The sequence below is a fragment of the Anoplopoma fimbria genome, chromosome 16, assembly GCF_027596085.1.
Source record: "Anoplopoma fimbria isolate UVic2021 breed Golden Eagle Sablefish chromosome 16, Afim_UVic_2022, whole genome shotgun sequence".
Lineage (NCBI taxonomy): Eukaryota > Metazoa > Chordata > Actinopteri > Perciformes > Anoplopomatidae > Anoplopoma > Anoplopoma fimbria.
Window position 1 is genome coordinate 14,028,931 of NC_072464.1, and position 17,715 is coordinate 14,046,645.

The window sequence follows — 17,715 nt, forward strand, 5'->3', positions numbered from 1 at the left end:
ACCAGAGTCAATATCCCGTGTGGTCCCATTCCAGATATACTAATTAAAATGACACACTGCCCACGACAGCGATAAATTAATATGAATTGCTGTTTTATGATCCCTTGCATGCTGGCAGGGAGGCAAAGCGCGGGGCTAATAGATATGTCATGTGACTAAAGAAAGGTCACACTCGTACTTCAGGGATGCAGTCTGGTTCTATATATTTTGTGGTTTTATATGTATGGAGAGGTGAGCCAAACCGTCATCCTAACAAGCGGTTCAACCTTGAAGAGAACAGATGCTTTTAAACCCTCAATGGCCCAGTAACATATAACAACCAGAGGAGGTCACTGTGTAGATACCCAGCAGACTGTTGGAGATGGCGGGCAGGGACTTCCTAACCTTTGAAAAAGTGTCTTTGACTATATTCTACCCACTTAACATCGAGGTTCAAGCCTTTCAATACCTGATCTTTGACCAGCACAGGGTTGGACGGTAAGACGGGTCCTTTCAGGCGACATTCTTGCAGTAAATGCTCCTCCCTGGGCCTTCATGGTGCCTGTAAACTATTAAGACTATAAAGCCTAGGTGCTGCTCAACACATGTCAGGGTGCAGTGTTTCATGGTTAAGCTCTGGGCTTAGCTGATCAAAGCTGTGGCACTCAACGCCACCAGGATTTTGTGGCTCAGGCATCCGTCACACTCCTAATTAACTCAATGTTTCCCTGTTGTCCCCTGTGAAGTTTTCATGAAGAAAAAAAAAAAAAAAAAAAGAATACAACCACTCTGTTTGAGCCTTCCAAACTGCGATAGATTATCCAATATGTCAGGAAATGAAGCCAAGCCACAAAATGGTCTCTGAATCTGTGAAACCACTTCCCCCTTACATCACTGATGGCAAGGAGAACAAAAAGATGTGTGATATAACCAATTTTTTAAAAACGCTGTCTCTTGTCTGAAATGGTACCAATAATTCCAGCGTTCCTGCTAGATATCCAGGGTGAATCAAAAGGAACTAATCTCACCGATGATTTAGCAGAACATCTGTATAACGGCAATACATTTTCTCCCACTCATTTCAAAAGAGTCTTAAATTGAGTGTACAAGGCTGCTTCTGCGTCTTCAGAGGAGAAGAGAAAACGCAGCAGTCAGAGCTGAGAAATGTCCTGCAGTATGTGTTTATTAACTGGAGGTGTGAACTCTCCCCCTACGGGTTTTCACAGTTACCTGTGAGGACAGTGGAGGAGAGCCTACAGAACATCCCCCAACCCTCTCTCCCTGGCTGTCCTCCATAACATCCTATCTTGTCGGTCCGTTTTCCCCCCTATTTCCATGCCTCAGAGCACCTCATGAGGGAATATGCCTTTAATGAGTGTTCCCCTTCCCCCCGTCCCCAGGGCACTTTTCACCTTCACAGACCCAGGCTCTTCTCTCTTCTCTCTCCTCATCTCTCGCTACCTCTTGTCCCTCCTGTCAGGTCTGTAAATGTACATTCCATCGACAGTCTCTTTGGGTTTAAAATGGTCATCACAGACCAGTATCACCTGAGGTAGTTGGACTGATCTTTTTCACCTGTGTGGGGGGGGCTGGGTGAGCAAATCAAACTCTACTAGGAAATTACAAACTGTTTTTGTCTTTGTTTGATCTCTTTTTTTTTTTTATAAACTAGGAATTAAGCATACCTGAGCAATTATTACATTACATTACATTACAGTCATTTAGCAGACGCTTTTATCCAAAGCGACTTACAGGAAGTGTATTCAACATAGGTATTCATTATTATTCATTATTATTCAATTATGTATCCGCTTTTCCTCTGAACATTTGCACAATGTAATGCATCACAATTTCAGGCCTGCAAGTCCAGTATAAGGTTTTCAATTATGTGATAAGAATTGTGTAATTGCTTTTAAAATTAACCAAACATTAAGTGAAACACAACAACTATAGTTGAACAGCTAAACAACGTTTTGTTTTTTTCAAATCAGAGATGTGAACTTGAGCAACACAAGTTTGCACAGGGATTAAACCAGACTACCCCCTCCCATCTACTCATCGCTACACTAAACACAGCAAAGCTGTAACCACTCTAAACAAAGGCAAGATAGCCCACAGATGAGTGCCACATGTGAGTGGGGCCACATTGACCACTTTAAAAGATTTCTCTCCTCTTTGCCAAGTCTCCAGAATACAAAGACTCAGGTTGAGACAAGTTCAGCTACAAAGGTATCCCCTGCTTTGAAACACCCCGCAGCTGCTGACAAGCATGTTCTCAACATGGTGGATAGAAGTAGCTCGGGAGGACTGACAATTGGATCCAGTGTAAACACACGCCCATTACCAGCCAGTATAGTGTAAACACATGGTGCGGTTGTAGATGCCTCCACACTGACACAACGTGATTAAATACAAGGCTGAAGGGACAACGACTATCATCTGTTATCCGTCTGAGCTCACAGTGGAAGTTCTGGGACACGGAACAACCGATCTATAGTTATAACTTTATCACCTTACCTCCTGTATAACTCTTATTTTTCTAAGAGTAACAATAATTAATAATTTAACATGTTTCAAGGACGTTCAAGTTATAAGCTGCAGCAGCAATGTTTTAAGGCCGAGGGATCGTCAGTCCTGGAGAACAATACCATCAAATATTCAACAATCGTACAAAAACACCTGAGGGTAGACAGGAATGGAGTTTGTACATAGAGACAGATGAAGCTCCCGTTATGAGAAATAGTGCGCAAAGAATTGGATTAACCCAAATGCTTGCAGCACATTTCATTTAAAACCCTCGTTTAGGTTAATACTCATGGTAGTGTTGACACAAGAGAAGAATTTTGTTCTGAGAGTATTTCAACTATTGAAAATACAGCTACAACATCAAAATAGAGAAACACTCAAATATATTTACAACCAGTACCTGGCGACCTCTTGCTAGGACGTAAGGGCATCATGTAGGACTGTCGGGGCAGGAGGGGTGAGGATGGAAGAGACATGGACACCCCCTTGGCAAGGCTCAATCTGAAAACATCATTTGGGATATTAGGGTGCCCGCTGCCAGGGCCCTGGAGTTGAGGGCTTCCCTCGGGTGGGAATCTTCTGTGGGCACTGTGGCTGTGGACTTCACCTGTTGAGGAGAAACACAAGGTTGTTAAAATGTAACATATAGCTTTGGCATTACAGAGTCCTTATGTTTTGCTACCTATTTAGGTATGCAGTCAGCTGGAGCAGTACTAACAATCACTCTAATGTAGGCTTATGCTTTTCTCTTAATGTGCTAGTTTGTGTAGAGCAGAGTTTTCAGGGATGAAGGAAATAGAGCAGGGACTTTTAAATCTGATTTACACCAAGTGCTATTGTGGTACAATGTTAAGAATTATTGATCAATGTGTTATATGAATGTACTGCACACTAATCAGCATTGTGTATGAGTTCTCGATGCTGATTACGCAGGACTTTTAGGGCTCTGCACTGTTTTAAGAGCTTAACAGACAAATGCCAGGAAACAACACTGTAATAATGTGCCTTAGGAAACAAATGCAGCTCCTAGTCACCCTGAAACTCCATGAACCAAATCAGAACCGTGAAATTGCTATTTCTAGTATTCTGATCCAAAGAGATGATTTACGTTAGATTTCCAGAGGACAATTATAGCAAAACAATTTAATTCGACCAGAACTTGCAAAAGCTTTTTGTTTGGATAAAAAATGACCTTGAAGCTGACCCAATTAAAACAATGTACCAAATCATTTACTTTTACTACCATCCTGAGTCTGAACGCCAGGAATGTAAAACCTCAAAGGAAACCTTGGCAACCTTTATTTTTTGTGCTGCAGAAAGCCGCTAGGTTCTGCCATGATGTCATTTTTGAGTATTCATAAAAAAACATACATATTATAGCAAACAGGGAAAATATTTAAATACACAGCTTTTCCGGACACTTTCAATTAATCAAAAGTTTATTTTTTCACAGATTTACACAAACACTCAGAACTTTATACATTCATTCAGTAAGGTATTCAGATGCCTGTTATGCAACTATGTTACAAAGGCAGGTGCCACAGGCTTCCAGAGAAGAAAATCAGCTTACACGGCAGGGATAATGGTCGATTTCAGCATACAGTAGAGTAGTCTCCCACTAAAAGTCCCTGTAATGATTTGAACAAAACTAAAATATTCAACATGCATCTAGTGTCTTTCTAGTTAAGCTGTCAATGCATTGGCCTCTGTTTTTTGTGCTTACTTTAACTGTCCTGTTTGCAAACACTGTTGCATCTGCCAGAGCTCACATGTGGCTCACTGGGGCCACAACAAGCATGACTGGTGAAAAAAACAAACAGTGGAGACCTGGATCCTTGATAACACAGGGCCGCATTTGTTTTTAAACCAAGGGTCATGGGCCAGTGAGCTTTTCTCATGCCACTGGGGCACATGAGAAGGACATCCAGTTAGTGGAGTAAATAAAGGTTATGTCATTGACCACTGAGGTAAGATAACATGTTATTCACTTGGCACAATGGCTGGTTGTTCTTGTCTATATATTTGTAAGCAGCGGTCATTCATCTTAAGCTCGCCTCTATACACATTTTATTTCTCTCTCTGCAGGAAAACAGCTTGGAAATCCAGATTAATCCCAACTTGGAAAACAAGCACTCGCGATCAACTGGGCTCATACGTGTTCAACATAATGCTTATTTTGAAGATTACTGGAAAAGATAAAATTGTCAGAGTTCGTTGCCATAACAGTGAGCAACAAAGGAACGCCAAACGTGAAGAAAAGGACAATATTTTAGTGAGGAGTGGTTTCTGTCATTATACACAGTTTTAAACTGTGAAAAGTGCAAATTTTGAGCAGATGTATAAAAAAAAAAAAAGAAAGAAAGAAATGAAATCCTTCCCCGGTATTCAGAATGCAGTACTTAAAAGTGTTCGAACATGTGAACACAAAGTCCAACATATTTTATTCAACACTGAGCAGCTCGAAGAGCCCGAATTGCATTTTATAACAGTTTCAGTTTCTGTATCAACCTAAGCTTGCAGAGCTATGCCTTGAAGGAGAAAACCTCACCTGTGGGGAAAGAAATCCTTTTCCACTTCTCCTGCATGGGTACATTTGCCTAACAAATCACCATAGACCTTAACAACAGTTTTGCCCCTTGTCGACTTAACTCAATTATGATAAGTTTGGGGCTCAACAAGAAATCCACATTTCATATTGCCCCTGCCTCTAGTGTGGGAAAAAGCATACTTTGTTTTGTTTCCCATGTAAAAAACCCACAGTGTGAATATAATCTCAAAGAATTCAAAACTGAAAAAAAAACAAAAAACTGTTAAACTAGTTGAGTGGTGTGCAATACAACCCTAGCTTGCAATGTGAGCAAGACAATTTCTCTTTTGGCTTCACTGTGCCCTACACTTAAGGTAGCTTTCAGGGCAGCTTCTGTTCACCTTCTCTGCTGTCAAGCTTCAGTCTAGCACTAGATATTCCCTTCATTTTTCTATTTTTTTGTTCTAATTGAGACACTTTTTTCCCCTCACAGAAAAGGCTCCCCACAGTCTCTACACATGACTTCACTTGAGGCTTGTAGAATACTTAACCTGGCTACTAGTTTGCTCGGTGGAGTCCAAGCCCTAGATGGAAAAAACAGATTTTGCCTTACTGAGAACCAAACCAGAATGAATGGAAAGACCATGGCAAAGTCATCTATCCTGCGGCATCAAAGTTGCCCACTCATCATGGCCACAAATTAAAATGTATGAATTATAAACCTCAAGATAACATGTAATACCTAACTAATAACACAGACCATACGTCAGCAGAGCCAGCTTAAACAGAACTGCAGATGTGGAGAACCACAGAAATGACAATTAGCTTTGGTTCTGTTTTCTGTGCTGCCTTGGAAGACTTCAGCAGATTAGTTCTGACGCCTGTCTGCAGCCAGAGGTTTGTAGAAATCACTGAAGACTCAACTACAAGAGGCAAGCTAATATTAGCGTCCTGCTTCTCTCCTCGGGGAATGAGTGTTGTTGGGCTGCCGGGCTAATCAGAAACAGAGACTTATTTTCTCCACGCCCTCCGCCTCGCCACAGGGGACACAGAGCTAGTCTGTGTTTTAAAGGGCTCTAAACAAAGAAGAATGCCAGAGACAGGAAGCGGAAGGTTGCAATGACACCTCTGCAAGCCTCCAGACATGGAAAAAAACCTGTGAATGGCCCAAAGGTCACTTAGTCAAGGCCAGGACATGTCGTTACCCTAGCCTCAGAGGGATCTGCATCCACATTGAAACTGACACTTTTTAGGGAAGAGTGGGTGTCTCAAGGCTGTCAAAAATCGCCAAAATGTATGTTTGAATGGCTTTACTCAAAAAAACACAGGCTCAAACTATTTGTACATCTAGTTTTGAGCATTATGTCCGTGGCACTGTGTCCTCATTCAAATGATGAGGACGCAGTGTCTTTTTTTCTACAATCGAATATTAATTTCCATCTTTGAATATTTGGTTGTTTTCTTTCCTATTCAAATAAATATTTGAATTTGGATAATTCGTTTATAGCCCTATTGTGTGTAGGTTAGATGTACAGATATGGAAGATATGAAGAAGGGAATCCGAGTCAAGTTTCCTCTGCAGTAAGTACTCGACACAATTGTTCCCCTTAAGTGTGAGATTTTTGATTTTATTGCTAAATTTAATGATCAGAATGAATATATTTTGGGGCATCTCGGGAGTCCTAGATATTAGACACTGACACTGACCATGAACCATACCAACCCCAGTTTGTGTTGGCTAGGAATCTTTATAGCTTTCTTCCCTCCCTCCTATCATTTCCTGTCATCTCTCTACTCTTGCTCCTGAGTAAAGGAAAAAATGCCCCCCCCAAAACTTAAAAGAATAAAGAAATTAAATATGTTAACAATATATGAATAAAATGAAAGCAATAAAGATTGGGATTTTTTTTTATTTGATTTTTTTTAATCTGACTTCAGATAGTATAATAGGACACTGGGTAACTGTAAAAGCTGCCAGCAGAGTGTTCACTTGCTGCACAGCGGGTCGTGGCTGATTCAGGTTTTAGCCATATTGCATGCTAAAGAGATTATGGCAAAGTTTTAATTTTGGTAGTTGGTTTTGAAATCAAGAGGCACCACATAAAAGCTGGCTCAAGTGCTGGTGAATAGGCTGCAGTGTGTCACGGTGAATGCTCTGCCATCTGACCAACACTTTACAACGTAGAGGGACACAAGGACAGAAACTTGCCAGTGCTATTTCAGTTACTTTTCCTAAACCCTGGTCGGGGCAAGGCCTGCAATTTCAGCCCCTGCTGTGGTCAAGGAAATCAACCCCTTTCTAATTATACAGTGCTGCCCCAAAATGATGTAAAAATGATTACAGTCCCTTGCATGCTCTTTCGTCCTCATCAAAGTGAAGGGCCAGAGCCCATGAGGACATGCCCAACCCATGAAAAATGGTTCAATATTATTTCAAGACAATGATTTAGTAAAATAAACATTAAAGTACAAATCAATTTTTTTGAGCAGGTCAATGTGAGTCAACGCTTATTCCAACCAATGTTCCGCCTCACTGGCTCCTACATCTGCACTGATGTCATGAAGATGGAAACACTGTGCTTTGAATTAAATATACATCAAAGGGAAATTCAAAATGCTGTTACAATATTTAGTGAATGGTTATCCAGGCAAGTAACAAAGTGACCATCCTCATCAAATACAAGTCAAACAAAATGAAATAAAACCAACTTCTTTTTCATGCATTGCCTTGGCATCCTCCTTTTCCTCCTGCTAGCATGCTAGCCACTGTCCATGTTGAATGCTAAATGTTTTGTGATATATATACTCTTTTAAGGGTATAAATCTGGATGGTGTCTTTTGCCTATCAAGTAAATCTGTGCAATAGAGTGTTTTCTGTCACTCCTTGTGAGGGAATGCGATCCCCCTGGAAAGACACAGACCCTCTCCGATGTCCAACAGAGGCCTGAAATGTCCAATAAAATAATAAAACCGTAAAGGTAAACAGTAGGGGTTTAAGCCGGACTACAAAAAAAAAAGGCAAAAATGAAAGGCGTTTTACAAATAACAGGGCACAATTCTGTGCTGATGAGTAAAACCTCTGCACAGGGTTTTACTCATCACACTATGGGCACAATTCTTCAATTAAAGGAAACAGTAGCGTGCCACACAGCTCATTTTTTTTGTTAGTCCGCCTTTCAAGTCCGGCTTAAACCCCTACTGTTTACCTTTACGGTTTTATTATTTTATTGGACATTTCAGGCCTCTGTTGGACATCGGAGAGGGTCTGTGTCTTTCCAGGGGGATCGCATTCCCTCACAAGGAGTGACAGAAAACACTCTATTGCACAGATTTACTTGATAGGCAAAAGACACCATCCAGATTTATACCCTTAAAAGAGTATATATATATATCACAAAACATTTAGCATTCAACAAGCCTTAGACTCCCTCGAGACACCGTGGCATGGGCCTCCACACAGTGTGCGAAATACAGAGGGTCTGTACACTCGGGGGGTCTGAGTGTTGATTGACACTTGAGACCTCCTGAAAGCCTCAACAGTATGATTTGGGGTGGGGGGGGGGGGGGGGGTCTCTGAAAGATCTCTCTCTCGCTCTCTCTCTCTCTGGCGCTCTTTGAATTTCTAGTTTCCCATGATACCAAGCATGCAATTGTCTGAAGAAAGCTGAAGAGAAACATACCATGTCCAGCATTAATCATAAATTCATGCAATGCATTTAATCATAAATATAAGAACAGAAAAAATCTTGTTTCTGCTTATAATGCCATTGAACATCCACTTGTGTCTGGTAAGAGCTTGTATCATTGGTGGCGCTGTTGCAAACGGTCTGCTGTGTTAAATGTGTTGTGTGAGTGGCCTTAGTTTTAGCAATATTAGCTTCGGTGATGCGTGTGCAAAGCCTGTGTATCCTCGTTGATTGGCTTGGCTTGCGTCAATAAAATCTTGTATATTGGGTTTTGCGTCTGTGTAGGACCTCAGCATAACACTGGAGCACTGGATAAAGGGGACCCTGGGATTGCCACTTGCAAGAGCATGCACAGAGGTATTATGCTCAGTGTGTTGCAGTATCCTCTCCAATGTGGAGTCAGTTAATGAGATATGAACACAAAAATAACGTACATTTTCACAGAAAACGTCTCACAACAATTTGAAAATGGTGACCTGTGTCTGACCCAAGAGGAGTGGAGGGTAGGAGAGTTACTTAATGCACATTGACCTTTTGACCCACATCACTGTGCCTGTCTGAATGGGAAGTTAGATTTTAAACTGCAAGACTTTGTAATGTAGCAAAGTCTCAATAGAGGGATAGCAGTGTTTCTGCTAGTTTGACCACTGCCTGAAGCATTCAATGCAAACCGCTTGGCTTGCCACAAAGAGTACTACATTGGAAACTATGTTTGCAAAAGCCGGTTTTACTAGAAAAGTCTATACAAACAATATGATCCATGATACCATTCTATTTTCTATCCAGAAACATATATTGTACACACACAAAAATACTTCTTGCTAGTTATTTTTTTTGGACCACAGAGAAAATGGAGAAGGGCTATAATTAATGCAGATTCTTTCAGTCGACACACAAAGCAGGATGACCATAGGACAATCCACCAAAGGAGGAATTCTCCCGCTAGACTGAGTGCCAATGTGGATTCCCTGTGTACTTCCGAGGCCAGGGTGACAGTCACACAAAAGCTGTCATGGTTAACACACAGCAACCCACAGGGAAGAGAGAGAGCCAGACAACAAGGAATACAGCATGGGGGAAGGTATTCAGTACCAGTAGTCTATGATGATGAAGGACAAATGATATCTGATATGATAATAAGATGCAAATCTGTCTGGTTCAAAATTTAGTTAATAATTTAAGACATAAAAAAAAAAAGAATACAAACATCTGTTAATCAAAGCCATACAAACAAACTAAGTCTGTGAAAGAGACATCAGTTACTTTCCCATGAGGCCATTCTAATTTTAGACCACTTTACTGAGTCAGCAGTAGCCATAGGAACAGCCAAAATACTGTATAAGGCAGCATGACAAAGGCTATAAAACAGAGACTGATTTAAGTGATTAATACTAAAGTAAACCGAGTGTGTTAGCTTTCCTACAACACAATTGTCACACTGTTTTGCCCTTGTATAACTAGCACAGCGTTCCACCCGGCTTCATTGCTGGTGCAGAGTTAAGTAAATGGGGAATAAAAGGCAAACAATATGACATCTCTTCCTTGCAGCGTTTGATTTTCTGTTCTTTTCTTTTCCCTCTTGTTTATTGAATGTTAAGTATATGAACAGACGGCTCCACATCCCTCCTGTGGGCACATTTTCGACCATGAAATGTCAATTTTGTCTGCAACAATCAAATTCCATTAACTCTTCAAGTGTCCAGAGCAACTCGCTTATGGATTTCAAAGGATTACTCATCTATGCTGGTGGCCCCCGAGGAGAGAAAACAACTCTGACAGGGTCTTTAGTTTTTAGCTTGTCAGAAACAGGAACCGTTCCTGCAGCTCTGAAACCCTCAACTCAGATTCACATGCACTTGATAATGTGAACAAATTAGCTGCTTTATGCAAACGCTAAGATGCTGCAGGCAAAGCAAGACTGCTGAATGTTTTGAATCCAAAGCACTGAGACTCTCTCTCTCTCTCTCTCTCTCTCTCTCTCTCTCTCTCTCTCTCTCTCTCTCTCTCTCTCTCTCTCTCTCTCTCTCTCTCTCTCTCTCTCTCTCTCTCTCTCTCTCTCTCTCTCTCTCTCTCTCTCTCTCTCTCTCTCTCTCTCTTCTCTCTCTCTCTCTCTCTCTCTCTCTCTCTCTCCCATCTGATGCACACTCTGCAGTGGCCTGAGCTCTGGAATGCCTTCCCCACTGGCCCCAGGGGAAGAGAGACTGACAGGGAGGGGTATGAGTGAGTGTGTGTGTGTGTGTGTGTGTGTGTGTGTGTGTGTGTGTGTGTGTGTGTGTGTGTGTGTGTGTGTGTGTGTGTGTGTGTGTGTGTGTGTGTGTGTGTGTGTGTGTCTCTTGGGGAGAAGAAGTAGAGGAGGAGGAGGGTAGCACTGGGCAAGCACCATGACATGTCCCATTCCTTTTCATAAATCGACAATTTAAGTGGGTATGGGAAAAATGTCCAGCTCTGTGACAGGAAAGCACTATGAGGACCAATAATGGGACTGTCAGAAGAGAACTACTCTGTGCTACATAATAGTACAAAAGTCAAGTGAAGCAGATTTTAATTAGACCATTCTCACAGAGTAAGAATACCAATGAGCTGTTTGACCTACCTGAGAACAGTCTATGGAGGAGCAGGTGTGCCAAAATTGTGAAAAAACCCCACAACACTAGCCTATGATTGCACACATTTGGTTGGTCCTAAAAAGACTTTGAAACTTGACTTCATTGATGATGAGATAATGCAAAGCTACTATGTGTGTGTTTCCGCAAATCAATCGGTCTCAAGGTCACTGCAGAGTACAGGGTTCTCACAGTCAGACTAAATGTAGGAAGAGCATTATACTTCTAGCAAGGAAATGCAGCACTGAAAGAGGTAGAGTGTAGATATGTAAAAACCTATTAATTAAAATGTGAAATAATTGTGTGGTCCAGAGTAAAAGCAGCTACACTGTTTTCTAGATTAGATTAATTTTGAATATAAAACAAATAATGAGAAAACAAAACAAAAATGAACAATGAAATAATTAGTAAACAATTACAGCTAACTCAATTAATAAATTAGGACAATAGCACACATAGCACAAATGCAAATGTTTAACCATCCAGGAAAATGTTGAATTTGCCAAGGGCTTGACCTTGTTTCATCAGAGATTTGGAATAAATGACTGCAGATCAACCGCTGACATTCCTGGCTGGAGAGTTATTGATATTCATGCTAGCAGAACTGTGTGTGAGGTCCCAGTATGAATGTCGCTCTGCAGGCCTCCTCAATACCAGACACTAGGCAAGTGGGGCGCCCTGTTCACTCCCACACTAAAAGGGAAAATAGACCCTCTCACCTCCCAACCATTCTTGTCCAACACCACTAATCATAATGAAAGCCCTTCAAGTGGTCAGAGGGAGTCAGCTGATGTCTGTGCTACAACACTCTTCAACTAAGGTTGGAGTACCTGGCATGAGTTTCTACGTTCTTTGCATACCTGAGTGCATACCTACAACAATTGAGGCTTTGTAAAGAAGGGCTAATACAGTGGCACTCAGTGTGAGACACACAATCCATCTTTCTTTTTCATGTTTCTAAGTATTTTTTCTTTCTGTCTTTCAACAGTCTGAGCACATAGCACATTTATTAACTCAATGATAAAGTCTTAATTTGGCAAAAAGCTATGCTACATGTTGTCTTCTAATAGTTGTTATCATCTGCATTGATGCTTCCACAGTTAAACCGTAAAATGCCTCACATGGGTTTTACATGGGGTTAATTACATCAATGTCCTCTACTAACATCTGGTACAGTCAAAGCAAAGGAGAGATGGATGATTGATTACAGAGCACACTTGTCAGTACTATGATCAATCACTTTCACATCGTGAACAGGGACTAACAGTGGAGGAGTCAAAATGCAGCCTGATGAAAAGTTTCTTTTAGTTGTCCTACATTTTCAGATTTGTCTCAATTTCGGAGCTTTCCACTTCGAATTTTTGACTCCTATCTGTTAAAAATATGGAAACAGAAGCTTTGAGACATAAATGGAATTTATTTCAGGCATAAGTGCAATGTGGTCTGAAGTCCTACGTTGCCATGGAGATCTGGTTTAACAACAGATTTGGATTGCCATTAGCACAGATCATTAGGCAGAGCTTCTGCTGGGGCCAGGTGAGGTCATGAGAACACCACTAACCCCTGGACAACAGCCTGTTCAGTAACGGCAAACGGACGAAGACGTGGCACAAAGGCTGGCCGGTCCTTCCAAAGAGCCTAATCCCATAAGCAAACAAGGACCAGGGGAAATCTTGCAAGCTTTGAACCATCTTTGAAAATCTTTCTTAATGGTGCATCTGTGTGAGTTAACCATCAATCACATTCGCCTCATTTCATGCACTTAGAGGGTTGATAGGAACTTCTTTTTCAACCATTGGCATTTGAATGTTACCATGATTGTTAATGTCATGATTTATAAAAGGTAAGACATAGTTAATTACCCCTTCTGACACTAAACAGGCTTCTTACACAAGTCCAGCAGAATGCAATTTCTATCCACTTTTGCTAGACATAAGTAAGATTCACAAATATACAATTTTGAAAAGCCACCGTAAAAAATAGTAGATGTATAAATATGAAGACTCTTTGCAAACTGCTCCTCTTTGCAATAAGCACTACCCCCTGTTCCTTTGAGGCTGGGCACAAAGGAACCAAGGTCATTAGTTCAGCCTGTCTCAAACCCTCCTGAGCTAGGGATGGCAAGACATTCATCTGCAGGCACAATTACAAAAAAAAAAAGAGTCTCTGTGTTCAGAAATGCAGGACAGAGTAGCGCCGAGTAGTACAGAGGACAGAGAAAGGGCCCCCGAAGCCCAAGACCGAGCAGAGGTCTCCACAGACACCCACGCAGACTTTTGTGAGAGTCAGACTCTGTGACAGCATGGATTGGTGTCTGCATAGAGAAAGATGGCAGTAAATGAGAAAAACACAACCCCAAAAAATGCATGGGAAAATATCAAAGTCTACGACAGAGAAGTAAGGCAATGAACAGCTAGTACTTTGTACATCCTATTGGTGACAGCGTACCCTTCTGAACAAAAAAGGGACACTTCAAGTGCTCATTAAGATCACAGACAGATGATGTTTAAGGTATGAAGGCAAAATGGAAAATCAGACAGGAGGAATGTGTCTGCCCAGGCAGGTCACGCTGTAATTAGAAAAACCAGTGGCCTGCCGACCTCTCCAGCCAATGAACTGCCATGACAGCCACTATCGGCCCTTCAAAGACCATCCAAAAGCACCCTGGCATGTTAACTGATAAACTGTTTTTCCCTCCTCTTTGAAGTAGCAAAAAAAACAATTTGCTCATGGATGGGTGATGGGATAAGAGGGGGGACTATGAGTGGTGTGCTGCTGTGTTGTCGACAACATCACCGCTGCTTCCATAGAGTCCCCGTGTATTTGTTTGGCTTCTTTTCTGTTGCTGTGCACACACTTCCAAGGTCACAGGCAACACCGATGTTGAGTGTATGAGAGCCAAATTAGGGTAATGGAGGGTGGTCACCGGCTGCTACTGCTGATAGTGGACCACTGGGGAACCATGGAAGCATTTCTCCAAACTCTTCCCAACCAGAAGCCACTGGGCAAGAAGAGCAGTGCCAGATTTAACCATTAGCTAGTGCGTTTAGCTTTCCTACATGTGGTGTTGGTGGAATATCACCCAAGGAAAGGAGATCGGGATGCAGATTGTAGTTCAAATGAAAACAACGCCTATATGAAAAACCACATTCATCAACCCCCAAAAATAAGCCACAACAATAGATCTAGGTACAGCTGAATTCTAAAACCAAACTATATTTCATATTACAAGAAAAAAATAGTTATAATAATATATATATAATAATTACCTCACGGGAAAAATCTGAATCTAATTTAGAACATAATTCAAATTCTGATCACAGAAAATTTCAACAACAAAATCCTGGTTTTCTGTGATTCAAATAGTTCTGGAGTTATGCCCGCTGACAAATATTTCAACCGGTTGGAGAAACAGTTGACCATTTAGAGCTTTGAGGATTGGCTAAGGGGGTCATCATATCTAGCTCTATCAGTGAAAAATTGTTATAGAGAATAAACGCAAGCAGGCATAAGATCGAAGCTGCTGTAAAGGTTATCGTAGGTCTACCTACATCATTTCTAAAGTCAGTTTCTCTAATCAATGTGAAAAATGTTAACTGCTCCTAGCAACCTTCAGAGAGACAAATAACTCACTCGCTACTGATTGCTTATGGCAAATTACCAATATAACTTTAAATGAACAAAATGTCAAGCTGAATAAAGATGTGAAATTAAATGGCAACTCGGGCTGACTTTAACAACGGCTTATGTAATTAAATGCTGCCTAGTAGGTTGTATTTTTTGACATGTGACTTTGACTGTGCACTCAAGCTGTAGGAACACAATTGTTATGCCACTGGTAACAAGAATTAATGCTGCCCTTAGTCCCTTGTCAAAAACACTTATTTTCTGTGTTTTTTTATTAATGCTTTGCCAAGTAACTCCAAAGGTTTTCTTGTGAACATGTTGAAACAAAAGGCACCATAAGACCAATATGAATCAGTACAATTAGGTAAGGCAGCATAGAGACCCTTACGATGGTGAAATGTGAAAGTTAAATGTAGCCAGGGCCCGAATGGTTGATATGAAAGTCTCTGCAAACAGAAAACAGCGAGGTTGGCCAACCAGGTCCACTGCTTTCCCTTATTTTGCTTTACAGAAGGAGAGACAGGGAGTGTCTAATGTGGATACACCTGAGGTTTGTGGGCGTATATGTGTGTGTGTTTGCATGTGTGTGTGTGTGTGTGTGTTTGTACATGGACGTGAGTGCGAGTGAAAGATGTGGTTTTGAGCTACGCCCTGCTAATCGTTGCCTGCTGGCTGCACAGTGCTTTGATACCCACTCAATGGGCTCCTTTGTAGATCAGGTGCATTCTTTTCTCCACCATCTTAAATCCTACCATAACTGTCTGGGCATGGAAATCTAGACAAACATGACTGCGAGCAAAAAAATAGAAAACATGGGCCAAAAAAAGCCATTTCACAGTTGTCGGCCCAGTTTTTCTTTTGATTAAAATTACAAGAGGGTTATAGATTGGTAACCTAGATATAACCCTATTGTGTTTTTAAGTGATTTAAAGATCTATTTGTCACAAAATAGGTACAGTTAAAAGCTCAAGTCGTAAACTAAGGGCAAACCCAACCGTCATAGCTGCAAGAGTGGTTTTTTCAGTACTTACCGTTTTCCAAAAGGAAAACCATGAGCTGATGATAAAAGGAGTCAGTGGTTCTGGTCTGAACACTAGTTATTATGGTTAATCAAAGGATGTTAATAGTGTATCCTGAGGTTGCAGGCCTCTCTCGCTGTCTCTGTCGCTCTCTATCTGCGTGTATGAATGTGTGTGGCATAGCGTGGAGTCTTTCTTCCTGTCCTGCACAGGTCACATACTGTATGTAATCTGTGGTCTAGACATCCTGTGGTTGACTGTGCTCATCTTGTCTGTCTGTCTGTCTGTCCGTCATTGTTTAGTACTCACAACTTTCAATTTTGTGAATTCAAATTATGGAAAAGAAGTTTGTCTTTTTTTAGTTTTTTTAGTTGTGTCTCTATGCTTTAGTATCAAGACTGTGAAGTGCAATACCTAAATGCTTCCTATACTGTTGTTACCACACAGTTTCATCCAGAGACTACACCATGCATCCATATTCACTTGGAGCACACTTTTGGTATAAGAGCAGTTTTACTAAATAAAGAAAATGTAAAATTTTCCACCCACTGCAGAAGAACACAGTGAGGGAGTTTTCTTAAAGTTCCCTTTCAAGCCACAGGACAAGGAGGGAGCGTGTCTCAAAATGGCTGCGGTAGATATGGCTAGAGAGGATACCCACCCAGCTACCCAGCTGTTCATTGAGAAGAACCAGGCTAACTCAGGCAGTTTGACACGAGAACCAGTGGGCAGACTCTGTACTGAGTAGTTATTGTTAATGTCTGAGGGGATGTTTGGCCACCATTTATACGTCAGTAAAAAGAAACCTTAGACAAACTTATTAGAAACATGAAGCACATACCTTGGCTTCAGAAAAAAATAATAATCATCTAACTGGCAAAGTGAAGAAACCAAAGGGTGAGAGATAATTGTAAAGGGCCAAAGGGAGCCTGTTGATTGTCCTCCAAGAACAGCATGTGGTTAATTCTGAATCACATTTGAACAAAGATGAAACTTTACATTTCTGATAATGAAATGGAAAAAAAATGCTAGATCAATCATGGGCAACAAAAGTGTGTGAAAAAAGCTGTTTTAGCTCCCCTAACTGTCAAAAGCTACAGCTTTTTCTGAGACAAACAACTTTGATTACAATTATATAATGGCCCGGTAACAAATAAAAAAACAGCTTTTGGTTAGACAAACAACTGTCCCTCAAACGCTGTTTTTGTTGTTTGGACAAATAGCTGCCCAACCACCTGTGGTTATTGTTTATTGAGGGATGCTTCCCTTTACAGTCAAAATCCCACATGTGAAACCCCTGAGGGCAGCTGAAAGAGAGAGAATACAGACAACAAGGGAAGGAATCTCTGCAATGTCAGCAGCAATATTCAACTGTACAACCTCAGAGAGGGAATGAACAATACTGAAAACAGAAAGAGGACTACAGAAATCTGTATTGTCAGCTGCCCAACTAAACCACAATAAACCATAACACACAAGCAGTAACTAGCATTAATAAAACATGGGCATTACAAGCTTTGCAATGGAAGTAGTTATTGCAGGGCTATTGAGTCCAACCCCTGAAGTAAATAGGCCATGCAGGTTTATCATACGAACTCAATCATCGTTGTAGTGCTTCGAATTCCACAAACCATATGAATCCCTACAAACAAAACAACGTCCTCCTTTGTAACCATTTTGCCGTTGTCTGACCCTTGGCAACAAATCACTGTTTTCATGTGAAAACACCAAAGAGAGTCACAGAAACT

At 41.1% G+C, this 17,715-nt stretch overlaps 1 protein-coding gene across 1 annotated transcript in view; it reads right to left on the reverse strand.

The window, feature by feature from the left end:
- The window catches only part of tanc1b (tetratricopeptide repeat, ankyrin repeat and coiled-coil containing 1b), a 94,414-nt gene that overhangs the window by 61,859 nt on the left and 14,840 nt on the right, over positions 1-17,715 (reverse strand). The window contains 1 exon segment of the mRNA XM_054615001.1: positions 2,906-3,112. Coding sequence (XP_054470976.1) covers positions 2,906-3,112 — 207 coding nt within the window.